At 39.0% G+C, this 21,805-nt stretch overlaps 1 protein-coding gene and 1 long non-coding RNA gene across 2 annotated transcripts; one reads left to right on the top strand and one right to left on the bottom strand.

The window, feature by feature from the left end:
- Positions 1-241: 241 nt before the first annotated feature.
- Positions 242-11,664, bottom strand: LOC119082939 (UDP-glycosyltransferase UGT5-like). The gene is made up of 5 exons (XM_037192595.1): positions 11,434-11,664; positions 10,930-11,373; positions 1,287-1,515; positions 1,113-1,225; positions 242-1,056 (listed from the first exon to the last, which is right to left on the bottom strand). Exons 1-5 carry the CDS (start codon positions 11,620-11,622, stop codon positions 667-669), a joined length of 1,365 nt encoding a protein of 454 aa, XP_037048490.1. The 5' UTR covers positions 11,623-11,664; the 3' UTR covers positions 242-666.
- On the top strand, positions 8,025-9,749 carry LOC119082941. The gene is made up of 3 exons (XR_005088747.1): positions 8,025-8,148; positions 9,245-9,261; positions 9,736-9,749. It is a non-coding gene; the product is annotated as an uncharacterized LOC119082941 (long non-coding RNA).
- Positions 11,665-21,805: the final 10,141 nt, after the last annotated feature.

Here is a 21,805-nt window from a genome sequence, read left to right as displayed (position 1 = left end):
GTTGCGCTCAGCGATACGGAATTGATTATGAAGAGACTTTTGCGCCTGTTGTTCGCTACAATTCTTTACGATATTTACTATCGTTCGCTGCTCAATATGATTTGGACATTGAGCAATGGGATACAGTCACTGCATTTTTACAAGGCGACGTAGAAGAAAAACTTTGGACATACATCGCAGTGTACGTTGATGACTTAATGATTTTTTCCAACGATCACGTACTGAAAGGTTTTTATTGGAACATTTACCGACTGAGGATATGTTGGCTGATATTTTATCTAAATCTTTGAACCAAGAGAAACATTTGTTTTGTGCTGAAGGATTGGGTATGATTTTTGATTTAATTCTTTGCATTCAGGCTTAGCTATTTTGAATTATTTTTTGTGTTTGCATCTTAGAATTTCTAGTCGATCAATTTCTTGAATTTTATTTTTTGATGACTTAGTTAACATTAAGAGGGAGTGTTGTCATTGTGAATTATCATCGTAGCTTCTAACGTTAACAACGTCATGCCCATCCGTTATCATTGGTGTCATTTCATTATATAGAGCTTGAATAAACATTGTCTCTAGGTCATTACTCTAAAACAGACGTCTTACTATTTCGGTCTGGCGTAGTCTCATCCACGGATCCTGAAAGTTCTAACACTTAATACTCAACAAAAGTTCAATCTCTTTTACTTTTATTGGACTTTCCACTTCCAACGATACACCCAACAAGCATCTTGACGAACCATCCACATCCGTAAACGATCATGAGTAGCACAGCCGTGATGAATACGATAACGTCAAATGATTCCAATTGCAAGAAGTGCAAATTGTTCTTCGATCGAAAGTGGTCGGTGTTCGGATTCCTCAGCACCCAATCAATCCACCACAATGCACGTTCCAGCGGTGTTTCTTTTTGATCACGGAACGTTGCCGACGCACGCTCAATTTTTTCACGATACTTTGGCTGGGTTAGTAAGTTGTCGAGTTTTGTGTATAGGCTTTCAGTGGAGATATCGTTCACATAGAGCACATCGGCGAATCCGTTAGCAACCGATCTGCGAATGTTCTGTGAATTTGATTGGTTATTTGATTTTGATTGCTGCTGCTGGTCTGTAACGTTACCGTGAATTGATCGAAGAATATCGGTATTCCGAGCATTGGTACGCCGTGATAAATAGATTCTTGTGTGCTCAGCAGACCACCATGGGTGATGAATAATTTGGTATTTTTATGTCCTGCTCAGGAAACAAACAGAGATTTATTGGGACAAAGTACTCGAACTCGATGTCGCATTACCAAGAATATCATTTTGAGGAACCCATCGGCGTACGACTACATTCGATGGCAATGGTACTGGAAATTCTTCTAAATCAATTTTCCAAATGATAATGTAATTCGCAAGTTTTCGAAAAGACTCCAAAATGTTGGTTACTCTCTCGTTGCCCAACATTTCCCCTCTCACGTTTGTGCCCAACGAGAATAGTATAAGTCCATTTGTGGCACCATCGGCGAGTGATTGAAGATCCTAGAAAAATTTACTGCATTCAAGAATTGACACGTTGATGGGAGACATCAAAATATTTGTAGCAAGTTGCAGAACTGTAAGCTAAGCAAGCAAAGGATTTTCATTGAGAAAGGTAATTTGAGGATGAGTTGAGTGCTGACGCTGACGGGTAATGATTGCACCAACTGAGAAACAGTTGAAGCAAATGCATGCTTGACTTAATTTTACCGACTAGCACGGTGGCTATCACCAAAGCCTCCAAATCTGACTCTTGTCAACTCAGTGTTCGTTCATGCTATAAGAGCAATTTTGGACATTTTCACCGCAGATCCGAAGTATATAAACACTGAAGGTACCGCAGACCCTCAGGGAATAGCAAGAAATACGGATTCCGACTTTCGTGTGAACATAAGATTTATAATGTTGCATCTGTGATGTTTGGTGTAATAATGTTGCCAGAACTGCGTTGCTCAGTATAAAATTGTCTGTGTTGAGTTGCAACCTAACAAAGTGAATTTTACTCGATTTTACTTGTGTCCAACGTTATGAAAATTATATTCACCCGAAAGTAGGGATCAATGCGTAAATTCGCTTTAGCTGATATATACAGTGAGTGAATCTCTAAAATGTTTGATTTCAGTATATTTAGCTAATCCTTCTGTCACACCTTTTGACAGCTTTTATTGTTTTAGTACGTTTTCTCTCCCAGTAGCAAAAACCCAATCCCAGCAAAAAAAGAAACTATATCGAATGCCGCAAATGCATTTGAAAACGAACATTCGGTGAAATACTTTTTTATCACACCAAATGTTTATCATTTTATACAAATATGTTTATCTTTATAATAACATCGGTGAAAAAAAAAACCTAATTTTGTCATGCAAAAATATAGATAAAAATTGACAAAATTGCCGACCACAAAAATATGTCGTCGATTCTCATGCATTTTTTATGCATAGCAAAAGAAGACAGGATCAAGCAACGTAATATTTGGTCTCACATAAAAGTTCAACTTTCTTGTAAGACAAATATTACGTTGCTTGTTCCTGTCTTCTTTTGCTATGCACAAAAAATGCATATAAATCGACGACATATTTTCGTGGTCGGCAATTTTGTCAATTTTTCACCGATGTTATTATAAAGATGAACATATTTGTATGAAATGATAAACATTTGGTGTGATAAAAAAGTATTTCACCGAATGTTCGTTTTCAAATGCATTTGCGGCATTCGATATAGTTTCTTTTTTTGCTGGGATTGGGTTTTTGCTACTGGGAGAGAAAACGTACTAAAACGTAAAAAGCTGTCAAAAGATGTGACAGAAGGATTAGCTAAATATACTGAAATCAAACATTTTAGAGATTTACTCACTGTAGTTCGGCTATAGACTTAACATTTTACTTAGTCTGGAGCACCTGACTACTGATTTCTAGGCAGAGGTCTTAGCGATTCTTGAGTACTGCTACAGGTGCCCAATTATATTATGACTATGGTTGTGGGATTCATTACTTTTACATCCTACATACTTCCCACATTCAATTGAACCAACGAATTCAGTTACATTTTTGATTTTGTCGATTGGCACCATTGACATACAAGTGGTTAGTTCTCGTTACTTTCTTGTGGTGGCACCACATAAATTGCGTGTCCAAGCAGTTAAAGAAGCACTAGGTAGCGCCAATGAGAATTCTGAAAGGAAAATATAGCTCACATCTGACTTGATCACAAAGGCAGTAATACATTTAGAAGAGATATTTTTGTCTACTATATGTATTTTACATGCTACATTGCTGCATGCGTCAAAAACCGTACTTTTCATGTTTCAAGCACTAGTTACGAAGCCCAAAGCATGTAAAATCCATTACATAACTTGGGATAAAAAGATGAAAAGTCTCGTTTTCGTGTGTTGATTGACCTCGGCTGCGCCTCGGATCAACAAAATTCACACGAAAATTCTACTTTTCATCTTTTTATCCCGAGTAATGCAAAATAATGCTTTTCTGACCTTTCAAGCGTGAGAAGGAAATTCGCGTGAAATGAGAAAAATGTAAAACGCTAAAGAAATACATGTAAAATGAATGGAACGAATTGGATGAAGAAAACCAACAAAAGCGGTATAGACGTATGTTAATTGTTGAGTTTAAATTGGACAAAATAGCAAAATATTAATCATAAGAGATTGTGAAACAAAATGGCAATCGGCTGTACCTCTACCGTTTTTAGACCCGTACGAAGTACTGGGGTCTTATAGGTTTACGCATACGTTTGTAACACGTCGAATTGGACTCCCTGAGTAAGGGGAAACCTATTGTGGTTGTCTAGAGATGCCAAATCCGCGAAAAAAAAATGTCCGTCTGTCCGTCTGTCTGTCTGCACGATAACTTGAGTAAAACGCATCCGATTTTGAAAATTCTTTTTTTTCCCGTTTGGTAATGTCAAAAGACAGGCTAAGTTCGAAGATGAGTGATTTTGGATCGACCCCTCCCGAGCTGTGGCCCACGGTGCTTTACGGTTTTTCGAAGATATCTCCGGACATTTAAACGTTAAACTTGTAAGTGATACGTCAAAAAAAAGGTATTTACAATACCGATCGACAAAAAAAAAGTTTATGGAAATCGGATGACCGACTCGTGAGTTAGACCCCTTGGTGTGGAACAGGCACAGGGCGGCAAGCAGTTTTTGCTTGTAGGTCGGCCACATTTGAACATATTTCGTCTGTTTTAGATTTATTAGATAGGTATTGACCGTACCAATCAGGGAAAAAAAATTTATGAAATTATGTTCTCCGGAGCGTGAGCTAGGTCTCTTGGAGTGAGCTCTTATCTGGCTACTCGGAAGTACAGTGAACGTGGTGTATTTTGTCAATATCTCGAGTAAATTTTGACCGAATTTCATGATTTTTTTTTGTTTGAAAGATATTAACGAATGTAAAGCGTCGGTACTATTTCCGGTCTCCTAACAAAATGGCTGCCGGCGGCCATATTGGATTTTAGTAAAATAGAAATATCTTGGGAAAAATGATACTTAGAGAGTTTGTGTTAACATGGAAATAATTTGTTATGTGTGTGGGGTTTCAGGGATTCCATATACGGACATCTATATATACCTCTTCTTCTTCTTCTTTTTCAGCCTGTTTCTATCCACTGCTGGATGTAGGCCTCTCCAACTTCTTTCCATTTCGTACGATCCATTGCCATTTGCTGCCAGTTTGTACCTGCAATATTCTTAATTCCGTTTGTCCATCTCTCTGGTGGTCTACCTATAGCTCGTCTTTTATATGGTCGCCAGTTCATGATCTTTTTGGTCCAACGTTCGTCTGTCCTTCTTGCAATATGTCCCGCCCAGCTCCATTTCAGAGATGCTATTCTTTCCATGACATCAACGACCCTGGTTTGTTGTCGAATCCATTGATTCGTCATTCTGTCTCTGAGTGTTATTCCAAGCATACTCCGTTCCATGGCTCTTTGTGTCACTCTCAATTTATCTTCGGATGCTTTCGTTAAAGTTAACGTTTCCGCTCCATAGATGAGCACTGGAAGGACACAAGTGTCGAAAACTTTGCGTTTCAGACTATTATTCATTTTGCTTTTGAAAATTAGTCTGAGTTTTCCGAACGCTGCCCATGCAAGACCAATCCTACGTCTTATTTCTGCAGTCTGGTTGTCGAGACCTAACTTCAGTTTATGTCCTAGATATACATGGCTGTCGACTCGTTCAATGACAGTGTCACCAATTTTGATTTCTCTATCGTCCCTGATGTTGGTCATGACTTTTGTTTTCGATAAGTTCATCTTGAGGCCAACTTTGATTGCCTCTTCACTTAACTGTTGTAGCATAAGCTGAGCCTGACCTATATTCGCTGCTATCGGTACAATGTCATCAGCGAAGCGGAGATTGCTCAGGTACTCTCCATTTATCTTTATTCCCATTTTACTCCAGTTTAACTTCCTAAAAACACTCTGCAGAATCGCCGTGAATAATTTCGGTGAAATGGTGTCACCCTGCCTTACACCTCGGCCAATTCTGAATTTCTCCGTGCTCTTATGAAGTTTTATACATGAAGTAGCATTTTTGTACACATATCGAATTGTGTTGGAGTACCTTGAGTCTACTCTACATTCGTCTAATGCGTCCAATATCGACCATGTTTCCACTGAATCGAAAGCTTTTTCGAAGTCTATGAATAGCAAGACTATGTCGATGTTGTATTCACGACACTTCTCAATAAGCGTTCTCATCACCTGCAAATGGTCGTTTGTGCTGAAACCAGATCTGAAAGCAGCTTGTTCAACAGGTTGGTAGAAGTCGAACTTGTAAGTGTTCCTCTTCGTAATGATTTTCATAAACAACTTGTAGAGTGTTGACAATAGGCTTATGGGCCGGTAATTTTCCAGCTTTGTTCTGTCTCCTTTTTTATGCAGCAATGTAATTACCGCATTTTCCCAGGCTTCTGGTACTTCTTCCCATTGGAGACATTTATTAAACAAAGCCGTGATTGCCTTTAATAAGGAGTCTCCACCCAGTTTAATGGCTTCCACTGGAACACCATCTTCTCCGGGAGACTTTTTGTTTTTCATCTCGGCTACTGCGGCCTTGACTTCATCAACAGTTATGTCGGGCATATCCTCCGATCCCACGTTTCTTATTATTGGTCTATCTTCGGTTTCTTCCGTTGGACTCTGTCTTGCTGAAGAAAACAAATTCTCATAAAATTCTGTTGCAATGTTTAATATCGCATTTCGATCCGTTTGGATATATACCTATATACAGCTATATTGGGCTATATACAGGCATATAGAGCTATATAATAGCATATATTTATCTGTGAAATGTTTATTTATAGTGAAATATAGTTAAATATAGCGGTAAATAGCTGTTTAAATAGGAATTTATGAAATTTGTCTTCGTACGGGGCTGTCTATATTGCCTCCGGCAATTTAGTTGTATATGATAACAAGGCAAAGAGTGGATAATGTAAGTGATTTTAAAGGGAGAATAGTTTTTCAGCAGAGAAGAAAATGAAGTAAGAGAAATGAAGAGTTTCACATTAAAGGCTTTTGATACGAATAGGTACGGGTCGTCGTTAGCTATGTTTTAGATCATCCTTCTTGGTACATGACATTGACATATGCAAGATTCTTTTCATAATATTTTCATTGTTCATTTGTCAACAAATTGCAAAGTGACATTTTAGTGTATTTTTTTGCTTTTCGTGATATTGCCAAAACTTCAAGTGATTTCATTAACTCTGGGAACACGGGTTCTCCAATTGAAATACGTCGTTGGATATACTTGCACCAACCAGTGCATACAATCCACCTGTAGTACGTCTTCCCATGACCGACATTAGTACAGCATAACAATGATTTACAATAATTATTTCTTGAGTTATTGGCGAAAAACTCTTTACGGGACCCTCTGACAAGCCTTCACTTTTGAACGCCTTTTGAAAGTCCATCCTTCATACACACAAAAAAGTAACATTCTCCGCGCAAAAGTCAATGCTTCATACACAAAAGGTTGCAAAAGCCCATCGTCCATAAATTTCCATCGATCAGAATATATACACGGAAGAACACAACGCATAACATTATACACACAATAATTGCGTGTTCTTCCGTGTATATATTCTTCTTCTTCTTCTTTTTCAGCCTGTTTCTATCCACTGCTGGATGTAGGCCTCTCCAACTTCTTTCCATTTCGTACGATCCATTGCCATTTGCTGCCAGTTTGTACCTGCAATATTCTTAATTCCGTTTGTCCATCTCTCTGGTATATATTCTGATCGATGGAAATTTATGGACTTTATGATGGGCTTTTGCAACAATTTGTGTATGAAGCATGGACTTTTGCGCGGAGAATGTTACTTTTTTGTGTGTATGAAGATGGACTTTTGCGCGGAGGATACAATTGTGTGTGAGAAAAGTCTATATAAGCCGGTTGCAATATGTATCTGTACTGTAGTTACTCGTTGACTACAGCCCAATCAACTGCTAAAAAAATTGTTTTCCGTAAATTCAAAGAGTATAACAATGGAGTCACACGAAAGTTGTGACCACAACGTATTTAAAAGACATTGCGAGTCTTGCCGGACCAAAAAATACCTTGAACAAGCCTTTAAGTATTCGAAGGAAGGCATAAGAACCAAAGTCGATCTGCACACCGTATGCACATCCGGAAAGACCCACGTTAGATCCTATGAAATCTTACGGCGATACAACCGTGAGATGCCTGATCAATTTGATTGTAATTGCAAAGGAAACTTGATGACCAAACGCAGACGGCAAACATTAAATTTTGATCGTGTAGTTTGCTTCCATTGCACGTCAAGAGTCAAGAGTTGCACGATTTGCAGAAGAAAGAAGAAAATTGAAGCCGTTTTTAAAAGATCGAAGTATGTGGTGGAAGCATGGATTACATCGTCCAAAAAAAGATAGTCGATCTTACATAACATCTGTCAGTCGATGAATTTATAAACCTTTAATTGAAATCCAGAAACGAAAGATCCAAACCTATTAATAAGTCATGATGTTTGTGTAAGACCCATAATGTTAGACGAATAACTTAACAGGATGGTATACCATGAATTTGTAAATGTTTTTTTTCCTCGGAGCTGAGCACACCCTGAAAATCGAGTCTAGCTACGGCCCTGAGGTGGTACAGCCGATTGCCATTTTGTGTCACAATATCTTATGATTAGAATTTTGCTATTTTTTCCAATTTAAACTCAACAATCAATATACGTCTATACCGCTTTTGTTGGTTTTCTTCATCCAATTCGTTCCATTTATTCTACATGTATTTCTTTAGCGTTTTACATTTTTCCCATTTCACGCGAATTTCCTTCTCACGCTTGAAAGGTCAGAAAAGCATAAGTATTTTACATTACTCGGGATAAAAAGATGAAAAGTAGAATTTTCGTGTGAATTTTGTTGATCCGAGGGGCAGCCGAGGTCAATCAACACACGAAAACGAGACTTTTCATCTTTTTATCCCAAGTTATGTAATGGATTTTACATGCTTTGGGCGTCGTAACTAGTGCTTGAAACATGAAAAGTACGGTTTTTGACGCATGTAGCAATGTAGCATGTAAAATACATATAGTAAAAAAAAATCTCTTCTAAATGTGTTACTGCCTTTGTGATCAAGTCAGATGTGAGCTATATTTTCCTTTCAGAATTCTCATTGGCGCTACCTAGTGCTTCTTTAACTGCTTGGACACGCAATTTATGTGGTGCCACCACAAGATAGTAACGAGAACTAACCTCTTGTATGTCAATGGTGCCAATGGACAAAATCAAAAATGTAACTGAGTTCGTTGGTTCAATTGAATGTGGTAAGTTAGTAGGATGTAAAAGCTACTGGATAGTTTTGAATTTAATGGCAAACTAAGACTAATAACTAATTTGACCGGTGTTTTTACACTTCCCTTCTGGTCAAAGAATGTAAATCTAGGCTAGAATGAGCTGGTAGCCCGTAATCAAGTGATTGTGGACTGGGTACCGGGAAATGGCGACGTGAATGGTAATGAAAAGGACGATGAGCTGGCATACCTGACGACCAGAACCGAGATTGTCTCTCTCTCTAGGGCGAGTAGTTGGAGTGCTTGCAAACCAATGCAATCTCAACGATCATCTCAATAAAATATATAGGTCAACCGATCTTGTGGCCTATCATCTGAGACTGGTGTAACACATCCTTAGGGATTGCCATCTCTCAAGTTTAACACCTTCGGGTGTTAGGAACTCAGTGTTTATGTTTATTTATGTTTATTTATTTAACGATCAGGAACGTACAGGCTATCGCCCAATTATACAATGATCGAGAGAGCATAATTAAAAAAAATAAATTAACATCAGAAAAAAGTTCAAATAAATACAAAGGAGAAAATACAAAGAAAAAATTTCAAAAATACAGGATAAAAATCCCATCACTAGAGGCATCAGTCACTCTCTAGAACTGATACGCACTCTTTACAGCCGCCTTGAATTGATTAAACGGCAAATTGAAAATATCCAGACTCTTGAAATAGACATTGTGATGGTTCTGCATACGGTGGAGTGGAGAGTTAAGTTGAATATTCGACGCGGGTGTTGGTAGGTAGAATAGGTAATGAGCATTCTGACGGGTGAATCGTTGCGGTTGAGATACACACAGCCGTGACGATAGATTAGTTTCGATTTTACCATGAACGATCTTATACAAAACCATTTCATCCAACTCCAGTCTCCGAGTTTCAAGTGATTTCATTTTTAGCCGTTTGAGTCTTGTCGGATAGTCTTGTTTAGGCCAGTTGAACTTATAATATAGCATTCGTGTAAATTTCCGTTGGACTCTTTCTATTTGCTCACAGTATTTATGATAATATGGATTCCAGACAGTGCTGCAGTACTCCAGCCTACTGCGTACATAAGCATAGTAGAGCTTGATGAGACTCTCTGGTCGCTTAAATTGCTGCGTAGACCGGAACAAAAACCCAGTTAGTTGATAGCATTTCTTTGTGGTCTCATATATATGATCGTTGAAACTGTGCTTGCTGTTGAGTCTGACACCCAGATCCATTTTGGATGATTTCTTTTCAATCTTGTTGTCATCGACGTAGTAGTGATAATCAATTGGTTGAGGTTTGCAGGTTACCGACAGCACGGAACATTTTTTCGGGTTAAGGCTCAACTCATTTTCGACACACCACAATGAGAAGGACGATATGTCAGATTGTAAGCAAACACCGTCAGCTGCATTTTCGATCTTACGGAATAATTTGTTATCATCGGCAAATAACGAACAGGTGGAAGTGAAGACATCTGGTAAGTCATTGATGAATAACAGAAACAGTAGTGGACCAAGAATTGAGCCTTGTGGAACTCCTGATGATGGCGTGAATCCATTGGATTTACCTCCTCCGATCAAAACGAATTGCGTTCTTCCTGATAGATAGGACCGGAACCAGCGCAGGACATTTGATTTGATACCAAAATTCTGAATTTTTAGCAGCAGCAACGTGTGTGGGACTTGATCGAATGCTTTGGAGAAGTCCGTGAAGATTACATCCAGCTGACCACCATTAAGTATGAGGATATGCCATCTTCAGATGTCTTAACGACTTCTAATTAAGAACCGGCAGGTTCCTCTGACAAAAGGAGTGGGGTTTAAGAGTAGGAAACAAAGGATCATAGATCTGCCTCTACTTATAGATGTGTAGATGCACCGCTCCCAGCAGACAGTTTGTCCGTGATTTACAGTCAAGCATTTGGTTCTCTCCTGGCCTTCTGACATTTTTGAGGTTTATTGAGGTGATGCATCATGATGAATCTTAAATTTCCTTATGGATTTTTGGGATTGTTGAGATTAAACAAAAATAAGAGATTGGTATCACTGCGGCGATCATTATACTTGTAACGGTAAGTAAAGCCCTAATAGAAGCGTTTAACATACCTCTGGCAACTGATTTGCCGGTTTGATCTGTAGTCCACCAACTGGAATTACATTCGGCGGAAGTTGTTGTATCCCGTCAACCGATGGATCGTAATTGGTCATATACAGAATGGATCTCGATCCCAATTCCAACATACTGGGCGAATCAGTAAACGAAGTCGATGCGCGTATGAGGGCTGTGACTTTCGGAATTGTATGGTACTGGGTACAAACTCTATCTGCCATATGCACTGCAAAGTTGAAGGCTCGGCCCAGGAATGTTGTCGGATCATGATCGATGTACGCGTAGGGACTGATGGCCGGTACAATTGCGTGCGGAGAAAAAAGGTTTACTTTGAAATTGTCATTCGCTGCAGTCACACCGATTATTGGAACATCCATGAATTTATTCGCGAATGCAATCAGGCACCCGCCCATTACGTAATCGTAGATGATTAAATCGAACTGAAAACCGTGAACGTCACTCTTATCAGTCTATCAATCGGTCGGTTTGCAGTTTTCTACCTTAAAGTCATTTGGATAATTCTCCAACTGTTTCCATCCCTTTGACGTTATTTGTCCAAAGCAAAACATTTGGGTAAACTCTGCCAGTTCAGTAATCATACCGTACGCTCCTTGACGACCCATATCAACGAAGTTTACTTCATTCTCCGTGTCGTTCGAATTGTAAAGTAATTCGTACACTTGGTCCATATGAATGTAATGTAAATTTGAGGATGACACATCTTTGTCCGGAGATAGTACAGTGATATTATAACCTTTCGAAGCTAGTCCCTTGTTAAATGTTCGAAACCTTTAAGTAAACGTTTTCTTAGTAGGAAAAAAATTCCGAACTGCAGCAGATTGGAATTTGTTGATGACCTTGACGATGGTATGAGTGACAAGATGTGGTAAGGTTGTCACTGACGGACAGGCAAAATTTTTCGGGCAGTTCATCGGTTGAGTGAAGGGATAAGTGCTCACCCCGAGGCTTACTTTCGAGAAGAAAAGGGCATCGTGCGCACAATAGCTAATCTAAAGACACGTCGAGCCGGAAAAACTTTCTTTTTTTTCGATTGGGTGAGTTCTTTTGTAGTTTCGTTAAAACAAAAAAGAATTCCTGGAATCGAAAAAAAGGTTGTCCGGCGCGACGTGTCTTTAGATTAGCTATTGTGAGCGAAAGCTTTTTGGATAGGAGTTGGTTGGTCAGGATTGTTAGAGGTTAGACCACCAATGGGCTGAAAATTCGACAATTTACACGAGCCATACAGGGTCGTGTGGCGTGTCATTAGAAAGGTAATTACATGTACTTTCGGGGCAAATAGGGTCACACTTTTACACACAAATACACTTTTACAGAAACTTCTCGAGGTACACGAACTGTATGGGGTCGTGTGGGGCGTCATTAGAAACATAATCTTATGTTCTTTGGGGTCATTCATAAATGACGTCCGGTACTGAGGGGGGAGGGGGGTCTACGATTTCGGACACTCCATACAAAATTGGGTCAAATTTGACCACTTTTGCGTGACGAGGGGGGAGGGGGGGTCTAAAACCTAAAACTGACCAAAAGTAGTGGACGTCATTTATGAATGACCCCTTTCAGTGCAAATAAAGTCCCCATATATAGTGGTGATCGTCTCCCATTAGCCCCACATGTTTCGGAGAATTTTTTGATAGGGGTTTTGGCTTCCAAAAAAATCCATCAGATCATAATATAGGATCCAACTTTTGCGCTGACCCAAGCGGATAGAAAACAAAAAAATTCTGTTCTAACCCAAGCGGTTTTCGTAAAAAAAAAAATCTGTGTAAAAAACAATTTCTGACCCACGGCGACCGCCTCAACCGCACATAGGTGGATCCGCCCCTGGCATCGTATTCGCGGCGTTGCAATCTGCACATCATACCATGCGTAATATCAATCCTGAACATTACCATAAATGATGACTGGGTGATGGGACTTCCTCTAAAACCAAAATATTTACAGCACCAACTAAGTACACCTCGAAGTACACAAACGAAATAATGAAACCGAGCAACACAAACTTTTTATTCATTTGAATAAACGTCCACTTTGTCCGGTTCTACACGTTAAATCAGTTAACTTTTCTACAGTGGCATACGGTTTCAATTTAGATTCGGTAATCAAAAAAATTGTGTGGACTGATAAAATAAAATTTATGTCAGCTCTCATTGTAGATGTATATAGCTGATGTGTGAGTTGATTAGGAAAGGGATTATAGCGGTGTTAATGTGAACGATGCATATTTGAATAGTGAAATAGTTATTTATGCAACTAGTTGCCAAAATTGGTTGTTTTCGTCACTAGATGTCGGCTTCGCCTCGTTTGATAATCACATTGTGTGACGAAAACAACCGCTTTTCGCAACGCGTTGCATACAACGTTTTCTGCAACAAGCGCGAAAAGAGGGTTTCTTTTGAAAAACAGCCTACCGAAATCGGACGCATTTTCCAGTGGACTTTTTTATATGTGCTTAGAAAGGTATTCGACCCTAGAAGCCAAAATCACTTTCAAAAAAATACTTCGAAGTTTGTGTGGCTGGTGAAAGGTGATCAAAAACCGAAAATTTGCACAGTTACACGAGCCGTACAGGGTCTTGTGGGGTGTCATTAGAAAGGTAATCACACGTACTATTAGCCGAATAGGGACTTATTGGGTTTAAAATTCATTGACACTGAAATATGTGCAGTTGAAGTTTTCAACCAAAGACTTACACTGTTCTTACTGAAATTTCTCGAGGTACACTAAACATAGATAGTCGTGTGGGGTACCATTTGAAGGGTGATTGTATGTGCTTTTGGGCCAAATAGGGACTTATGTGGTTTGGCTGCATCTACGATGAAATAGAAGTTGAAATGTTTAAGTGCCCATAGCGCAATTACGAAGCCCCATACGACGTTCCTTTCAAATGAAACAAAAATTTCAAATCGCCCTAAAATTTTATTTTTTTGAGTATAAATACACAAAGGGCCTAGTATCGGCCTCAGTCCGAGGACCCAAATTTAATTTTTTTTTCAACTACATTCTATTCGGCCTTTGATTACCTTCCATATGAAACAAAAATTACGAAAAACGGATGAAATTTGCTCGAGTTGTACGCATAGGGCAGAGTAGTCTTTCACTTCTGAGGCGTGTCAGTTGAGAAGTGTGACGGAGAGAAATTGTTTGTGAATGTGAAATATATTAATCATGACAGCTCGTTCGATCAGTACAACGCTCATTTCAAGAAGCTCGAAGAGGTCGTGAGTTTACGTCCTCTGACTAGTGAATTTCTGCTTCTTGGTGACTATAACCTGTCTGACTCAGTAGAATGGGTCGTAAACTCAGATGGAATTTGTGAACCGCGAAATATTCGTGGGCAAAAGAAGCTGATGGCACATGCTCTATTAGACGCTATGTCGCTGTTAAACTTGAATCAGTTTAGTCATGTTAAGAATGATATAGGCCGGACGCTAGACTTAGTTTTGTCCAATGTTGACAGTACGAAGGTGTTGGTGGTCCAAGACGTGGATCCACTAGTCGAGATAGATAAGCAGCATCCAGCGTTGCTGCTTGAAGTCGATTTGAAACCGCTCAAGTATTTGAGTGAGAAGAGACTGCCGAAATACAATTTCTTCCGAGCAAACTACGAAGAACTGAATAGGTTGATACGGTGTATTGACTGGGTAAGGTCTAATAGCTTTCGACTGAGTGCTTCCGATCACGACCAACTGTACTCTACCTGTTAGGTACGTGTGAAACCAACGACTGTAACCGTTCTTTACTCCCAACGTCTCTAAATCTTGTATCAGTAAATTATGTGAGACCTTATCAAACGTTTTCTGTGACTAGGTATTATGAACTCATCCAGACATTGCTTTTGACCGTACCGAAAGTGAGACGCTACACAGGCAAGTATCCTTGTTGGTAATCCAGCGAGTTGATTAGATTAATTCAACGTAAGTCCATCGTTAAGAGTTTGCATGGTGCGAAGAAGAAAACAGGTCTTGACTCCACAGAAGATTACAGGTTGTTTTCTTCGTTACGTCGGCAAGTGGAGCAGCTCCAGGAGCGATGTGAGACGGAATACGTGTCGAATATTGAAGAGAAACTGTCTTCAAATACGAAGGTTTTTTCTCGTACACTAAATCGCAGAGGGCATCTAACTCGCTTCCGAATGGGGTTCACCATGGTGACGTCACTGCTACCGATAGACAATCTGCCTGCGACTTATTTGCAGACTACTTTGCATCCGTCTATCAAGATCCAGATCAAGAACGAACGAACGAAGCACAACTTTTGACGGACTTTGTAATGCTTCCTATAGAAACCAGCGAAGAAGTATCGATCTTGGTTAAGTGGAACCAATACAAGGCAACAAGTCCCGATGCTATTCCAGCTGTCTTCTACAAAAATCTGGCCCATTCGATTAGCATACCATTATCACTACTGTTCAATAAATAAGAAGGAAGGTACCCTAAACAATGGAAGGTTAGCTACGTATTGCCGGCATGCAAATCTGGAAACCGTTCGAAAGTGGAAAACTATCGACCCATTAGTATCCTCTGCGCTATCTCAAAAGTGTTTGAACGTATAATGTTTAACCGTCTGTACACGCACATCAAAGACTACATAAGTCAGCGTCAACATGGCTTCGTTCCAGGTAAGTCAGTCCAATCAAATTTACTAAAATTTATGAACTTTGTAGTTAAGTCGATATCTGACGGGGGCCAAGTTGACACCGTGTTCACTGACTTCTCGAAAGCGTTTGATAAGGTCTCACATAATTTACTGATACAAGATTTAGAGACGTTGGGAGTAAAGAACGGTTACAGTCGTTGGTTTCACACGTACCTAACAGGTAGAGTACAGTTGGTCGTGATCGGAAGCACTCAGTCGAAAGCTATTAGACCTTCATCTGGAATACCACAGGGATCCATATTGGGTCCTCTAATGTTTTTGATATTTATAAATAGTCTTCCGGCGATATTTAACTCATCGTGGAGTTCGCTTTTTTATCGAAAAAGATACGAAGCGAAAGTGACTGTACGGATCTTCAAGCCGATCTGGACTTACTGACGGAGTGGTGTAAACGGCGACTATTGGACCTGAATGTGAAAAAATGCAACACGCTTACGGTTACTTATAAGCCGGATAAAATTGACTTCAATTACTCAATTAATGGCGAAGGTATGTACTACCAGAGTCAAAGTTAAAAAGGAACTTGGTGTGGATTTCGACGAAAAGGTAAAGTTTAACCATCACATTTCTAACGTTCGCAAGTGTTACCAGATGATTGGATCCATTTTTCGAACGACGAGAAGCTTCAGTAACCCGAAAAATATAATTAAACTGTATGATACATATGTCCGCACTCGACACGAATACTGCAGTTCTATTTGGAACCTTTATTACACCAAATATATCGACCTACTTGAGAGAGTTCAAAGAAAGTTTACAAGACTCTTGTTCTATAGATTCAACTGGGCAAAAACTGATTACAAATCAAGGCTGAAACATCTTACGATGCACTCACTTGAAACTCGACGCCTTCAACTGGATGAAATGTTACTGTACAACCTGACCAGTGGAAGGCTTACTACGACACTCTCATCCGATATTATATTTCACCAACCAAACCGCTATACGAGGAATCCGCCAAAATTCTATCTGCCTACACCTACATCCAACTATGCACATAATGAACCGCTACACCGAATCAAACGCCACCACAACACGATATTTTCATCACTTGACCTTACCAACCCGAGTCGATATGCTTTCAAACGTGCAGTGATGTCGTTCTTTGAATTTTGACGGAAATTTGTTTTTTTTTTCTAATTTTTTTTTCTAATTTTTTTCTAATTATTTTCTAATTTGTCTTTTCTTTTGTAATAATATAAACGATCGCTTGTACTTGGGCACGTGGCCTGTAAGATGATCAAATAAATAGTCATCCATGAACATAGGCAGACACTATGCCCTTACCGTCTGCTTCGAATTCCATCAATTACACACGGCATCGCAATCCTATAAGCCCCTTTGTACTTCGTACGGGGCTAAAAATTATGAATTTTACGTTGTTTACCTATGTTTTGCGTGCCCACCTAACTTTCTAGCATAATCACGTTGTCGATGCTCAGTGGGAAGTGCTTCAAAACAGCGAAGGCAGTTTGAAGTCAAGTTCCCGAAACAGTGATTTTGTTTTGTTTTGCTTATTTTTCACTAGTTATTCAAGCATATCTCTGGATGTTTCATCAAATGAAAGGTATTGACGAGGGAAATCAAAATATCTAACTTTTAGGAAAACCAGATTTGTCGATCGGCGATAAAGCAGGCAAGACAGCGCGTTTTGCTTGTTTTGTCTATTTTTCACTAGTTTTTTGAGCATACCTGTGGATATTTCTGCTCAAAAATCGTGTGCAATATGTCAAATGAAAGGTATTGACGAGACAAATCAGAATATTTAATTCTTATAAAAATCAGGTTTGTTGGTCAGTCAGTACCTATTAGCGAGAATGCAAGCAATTTATTTAACGTATGGTGACGTGTTTTGCAGTAGTTTTTCAAGCACATTTCTGGATGTTTATATTCAAAAATGGTATTGACATATCGCATCAAATATGACAAAATATTTATTTTTTAAGAAAATCGAGTTTGTACACACAACAGTAGCTATTGCTGAGAAATCAAGAAAAACTGCATAATTTCTTACTTTCCTGTTTTCTTGCATCTCCTGGGGCACACAGCTATATTTTTAACTTCTAAAATATGGGGTTTGTACACTCATACTAAAGCATACAGCTACACTATGCGTAATGTACCGATAATATGCGTTTCTAGTCTATATTATGGGTAAACAGCTTCTATTATGGGTACATTAATCATATCAAGCAAATAAGGGCTCAGTTGCCATAATATTATGGATCTCTTACCTATATTATAAGGCATACGGTCATAATATCCGGCACACAGCAATTTGTCGAGTATACTTTTTTCAGTGTATTTTGACAAACATCCGACTTCTGTTTATTTCTGGAACACATTTTTATCGCAATCTAACACAAAAGATAATTTTGTTGACGAGTTGATATGACATTCAACGAATCGGTAGGCTTGTACGAAGTACTGGTGGGACGCTATCAGGTTTCATATCCGAGCAATGGAAATACTTTGACTATTTATGGAGCATGCTAACAATGAAGAACTTTAGACCTATTCCCCCTCGCACGCATTTATGGAAATTTTGACTAAAAATCCATCCTAAAAATTGCAGGTTCAGGTAAGCTTCGTGCAAACCCGAACGCAAAGGTTCGGGTCGAAGCATTTAAGTTCGGGTCCCGTTTGGATTGAGCCCAAAATCGAAGATTTGAGGTTCCCGTGAAGTTCGAGTTTAACCTGAAATTTTAGTTCAGGTTCGGGTTGAATTTAAACAGGCCATCCCGATGCCGATCCGACTCCTAGCGGAATATTTTTTACAATATTATGTATACGTTCCGCGCTAGATACTACTACATTTATGTGTATCACATAATACACATGTAGTACGTGCGCACTACTATTCTTACGGGGCTGACGGATGTCGATCTATTCAATACTTATCAACAAAGTGTTAGCTCTGTGTGTACATATTTTATGTCTAAAATCACTGAATTAAATTCGTTGATTATCGCTTCTAGACCGGGGCGTTCGATGACTTGTCACGACGGTGTTAAGGAATTTCGCGCTGAGCCATTCACACTAACCCCCAAAGTGACATTTTCTTTGTACAAAATGTGTCATTTTGTCAATTGTTGTGAATGACGCGGCGCGAAATTCCTAGCAGTCGTACAGCGACTACGATCAACTACCATCAAAGTTCACCACCAAACTAATTTGTAGTGTTGTTCATAATTGATGCACGCTGGTCGTACGGCCGAACTCGCTTCGAACGCCAAACACAACAAATACAACGAACTGAAACGGAACAATTATATTTTCAATGCATTCAAGCTCAACGAGGTGAGTGAAGACAGTCGGTCCCACGATTATTTGGTTCAGCGCATTTCGTTAGCCATTCAACGCGCGAACGCTTCTTCTATATTGTCCACGATCCCGACGTCCACCCGGCTTGACCAGGTGATCTATTTATGATCGATTGAAATTTTGCCCTGTGACATATAACTACAGCATTGTCATGGATACAAAGAAACGATGAGTGGGGTACATTCGTTGGGAACCGAGTACGCGAGATAGTCACGACAACTGATACAGAACGATGGCTTCATGTCCCAGGAAGAAGGAATCCAGCAGATTTACCATCGAGAGGATGTACACCTAAAGAATTGTTGCGATCGTGCTGGTGGGAAGGTTCGGATTGGTTAAACCTTCCGCAAGATCAACGGCCAAACGAAGAGTCTACTGTGGACGAACAATTTTTATTGTGAATGATTTTCTGAATAAAGAATCCTTCAATATTCCGAAGGTACAAAACTTTCCAGGTAAAATAAAGTTTCTTACCTTCGGAATATTGAATATTCTTAGACCATAATACGGGTAGCAAGTAAAAACCGAAATATTCAAATTGTATAACCGTTCCTTCTTAAGAAGATGATAGTGTACTAGGTGTACACACGCAACACTGGTTTGAGAGTCTGAATATTTGAATTTCGTTAGCTGAAAAAGACAAGACAAGACGTCGGATCGTGAATTCGATTTTAATTACGTCAGTTCGTGAACTCGATTCGAATTTCGTTGGCTGAAAGAGGCAATACCTCAATTGACGTCGGTTCGTGAACTCAATTTACGATGGAATTTACGCGAAATTTTTGCAAATCCAGGACGAGGTGATGAGACCTCAACTTATGAATTTGCAACTCCGGAACAGCTGGTGAGGAGACCTTGCTTGTGAAATTATGTGGCAGCGTTGAATACGCGAAATCTTTGAAGGTTCAGTGACTCAGTGACTTTTGAGTTTTCGGTGATTTTGAGGAAAAGGAAAGATTTTGCCGGAATACGGAACGCTCATCATTTTATTGCATTCATTGCATTCAAACTGTATAATTCGGAACATGCTTTGTTCTAAGTGAAGGATGGGCAGCACTACATACCTTGTTCTGAATGAAGGATGGGTAACATAACATACCTTAGTGTTAAAAAAGACGGGTAACACAACATTCGTTTGTTCCTAATTTAGGAATGACAGCACCATGTTCTAAGTGAAGGATGGGTAACATGACAAACCTTGTGTCTTAAAAAGGAACGGGTAACACTACTATACGCTTTGTTCTAAGTGAAGGATGGGCAACACCACACACACTGTTCCATGTGATAGATGGGTAAAACACTGTTCTGATTAAACGCTGTCCAAGTTTGGGTCACTACACTAACTGAATCAGTATTCTGATAGGATCAGTACGTTGACAAAAGGCATTTTTCGATTTTCGTTTTCCGTTTTTCTTACTGTTTTCGTTTTCCATTTTTTGGTTTTTCGTTGTCCGATTTTTCTTCTTTTTGGATTAGTGATCGTGCAGTTTTGTTAGTGTCAGTGTCAATGTTTTTAGTTCGTGTGTTTTTGCGGTTTTCTGGTTTTTTATTTTGTGTGAAATTTGAGTAGTTTTTGTGTGAAGGCGAGTGAATTTTGTGTGGAATCGAGTGAGATGGTCCGTGCGTGAGCTGGTGGGGTGAGTGATTTTTAGTTTGTTATTCCGTAGGTTTTTGTTCTTTTTTGATTGAAATGAATTTTCTCTTTGTTGTGCTACGTTGTGTGGGTACATTTTCATAGTAGCTTGTCACTAAGTTTCGAAATTTCCATCGAAAGGTGGCAGAACTTTTATTGTAAATTTTCAAATTACTAGTTCAATCAGAAATCAGACCAGTGGAAACGACTGAAGATGGTTAGACCACGCTAACCTCTGACCGCCACTGTATCCGGAGGTCGAAACAGCATTTCATCTCCACTTTCGCTTCACGCGATTCATGGGAAAGGGAAGAGCAATTATGCTCTGTTTGTTTGTTTTGGTGTATTCGTTTGAACTTGATTTTTTCTGCGTATTAGATAACACCATCCCTCGAATTAGTGTGTTTTCAAGGTAAAATAAAGTTTTGTACCTTCGTAATATTGAATGATTGGTAGTAAGTACTTAGTACATACAACTTAGCATTTAGAACAAAAATTGAATTTGGTTATGTCTCGGTCAATGTCGGACTCGCACTACTCCTTATTTTCCTTAATTTCCTTATTTTTTGTAGAAACCTCCTTAATACTCGTTATCTTCATTAAAATTCCTTTTTTTTCCTTATTTTTACCCGACCTCTATCAAACTAAAGAGATGAAGATTGCATAACCCGATTTATTAATATTTCTTCTTTAACTTCGGTTTTGGATGAAGTGTACATTAAATGGCAGAAGGTTCAAGTTTCGAAAAGACGAAATCTAACAGCAATCCAAACCTAACTAATTCTATAAAATTTTTCATAGAAACCTTAAAATTGACCTGACAGGTTGAACCTGATGACTGTCTTCAGGTTTCAGGTTAATTCAAGTCTGGTTAAAAATATTCAGGTCTTCTAAGCCTGGCCTCTATCGATGGAATTTCAAATAAAACTTTTCAATTTAATTTTTGTTGGAATAAATGTGCAATTCCTATGGATGTAGCTCGACATTGGAAGTTAACAAAAAATTAAAGATTTGTACTTTTGCTTGTAGGAGAATCTTTTGGCCAAACTATTGATAGGTTTTTTTTAGTCATCGAAAAAGATGAAAAAACACTAATGACAACTGGCAAAAGTGCCAGGGCAACTGGTCAAAATTTACTTTGAAAATTTCAAACGACAACATAAAATCAGATACACCTTATTTTTTGAGCTCTATCGATTAAAAATACATAACTCATCATTTGTCGTCTAATTTTTGTG

Source organism: Bradysia coprophila, unplaced genomic scaffold (genome assembly GCF_014529535.1).
Source record: "Bradysia coprophila strain Holo2 unplaced genomic scaffold, BU_Bcop_v1 contig_50, whole genome shotgun sequence".
Taxonomy (NCBI): Eukaryota; Metazoa; Arthropoda; class Insecta; order Diptera; family Sciaridae; genus Bradysia; species Bradysia coprophila.
The sequence above is the reverse complement of the archived record's forward strand: the minus strand, read 5'-3'. Positions and strand labels throughout refer to the sequence as shown.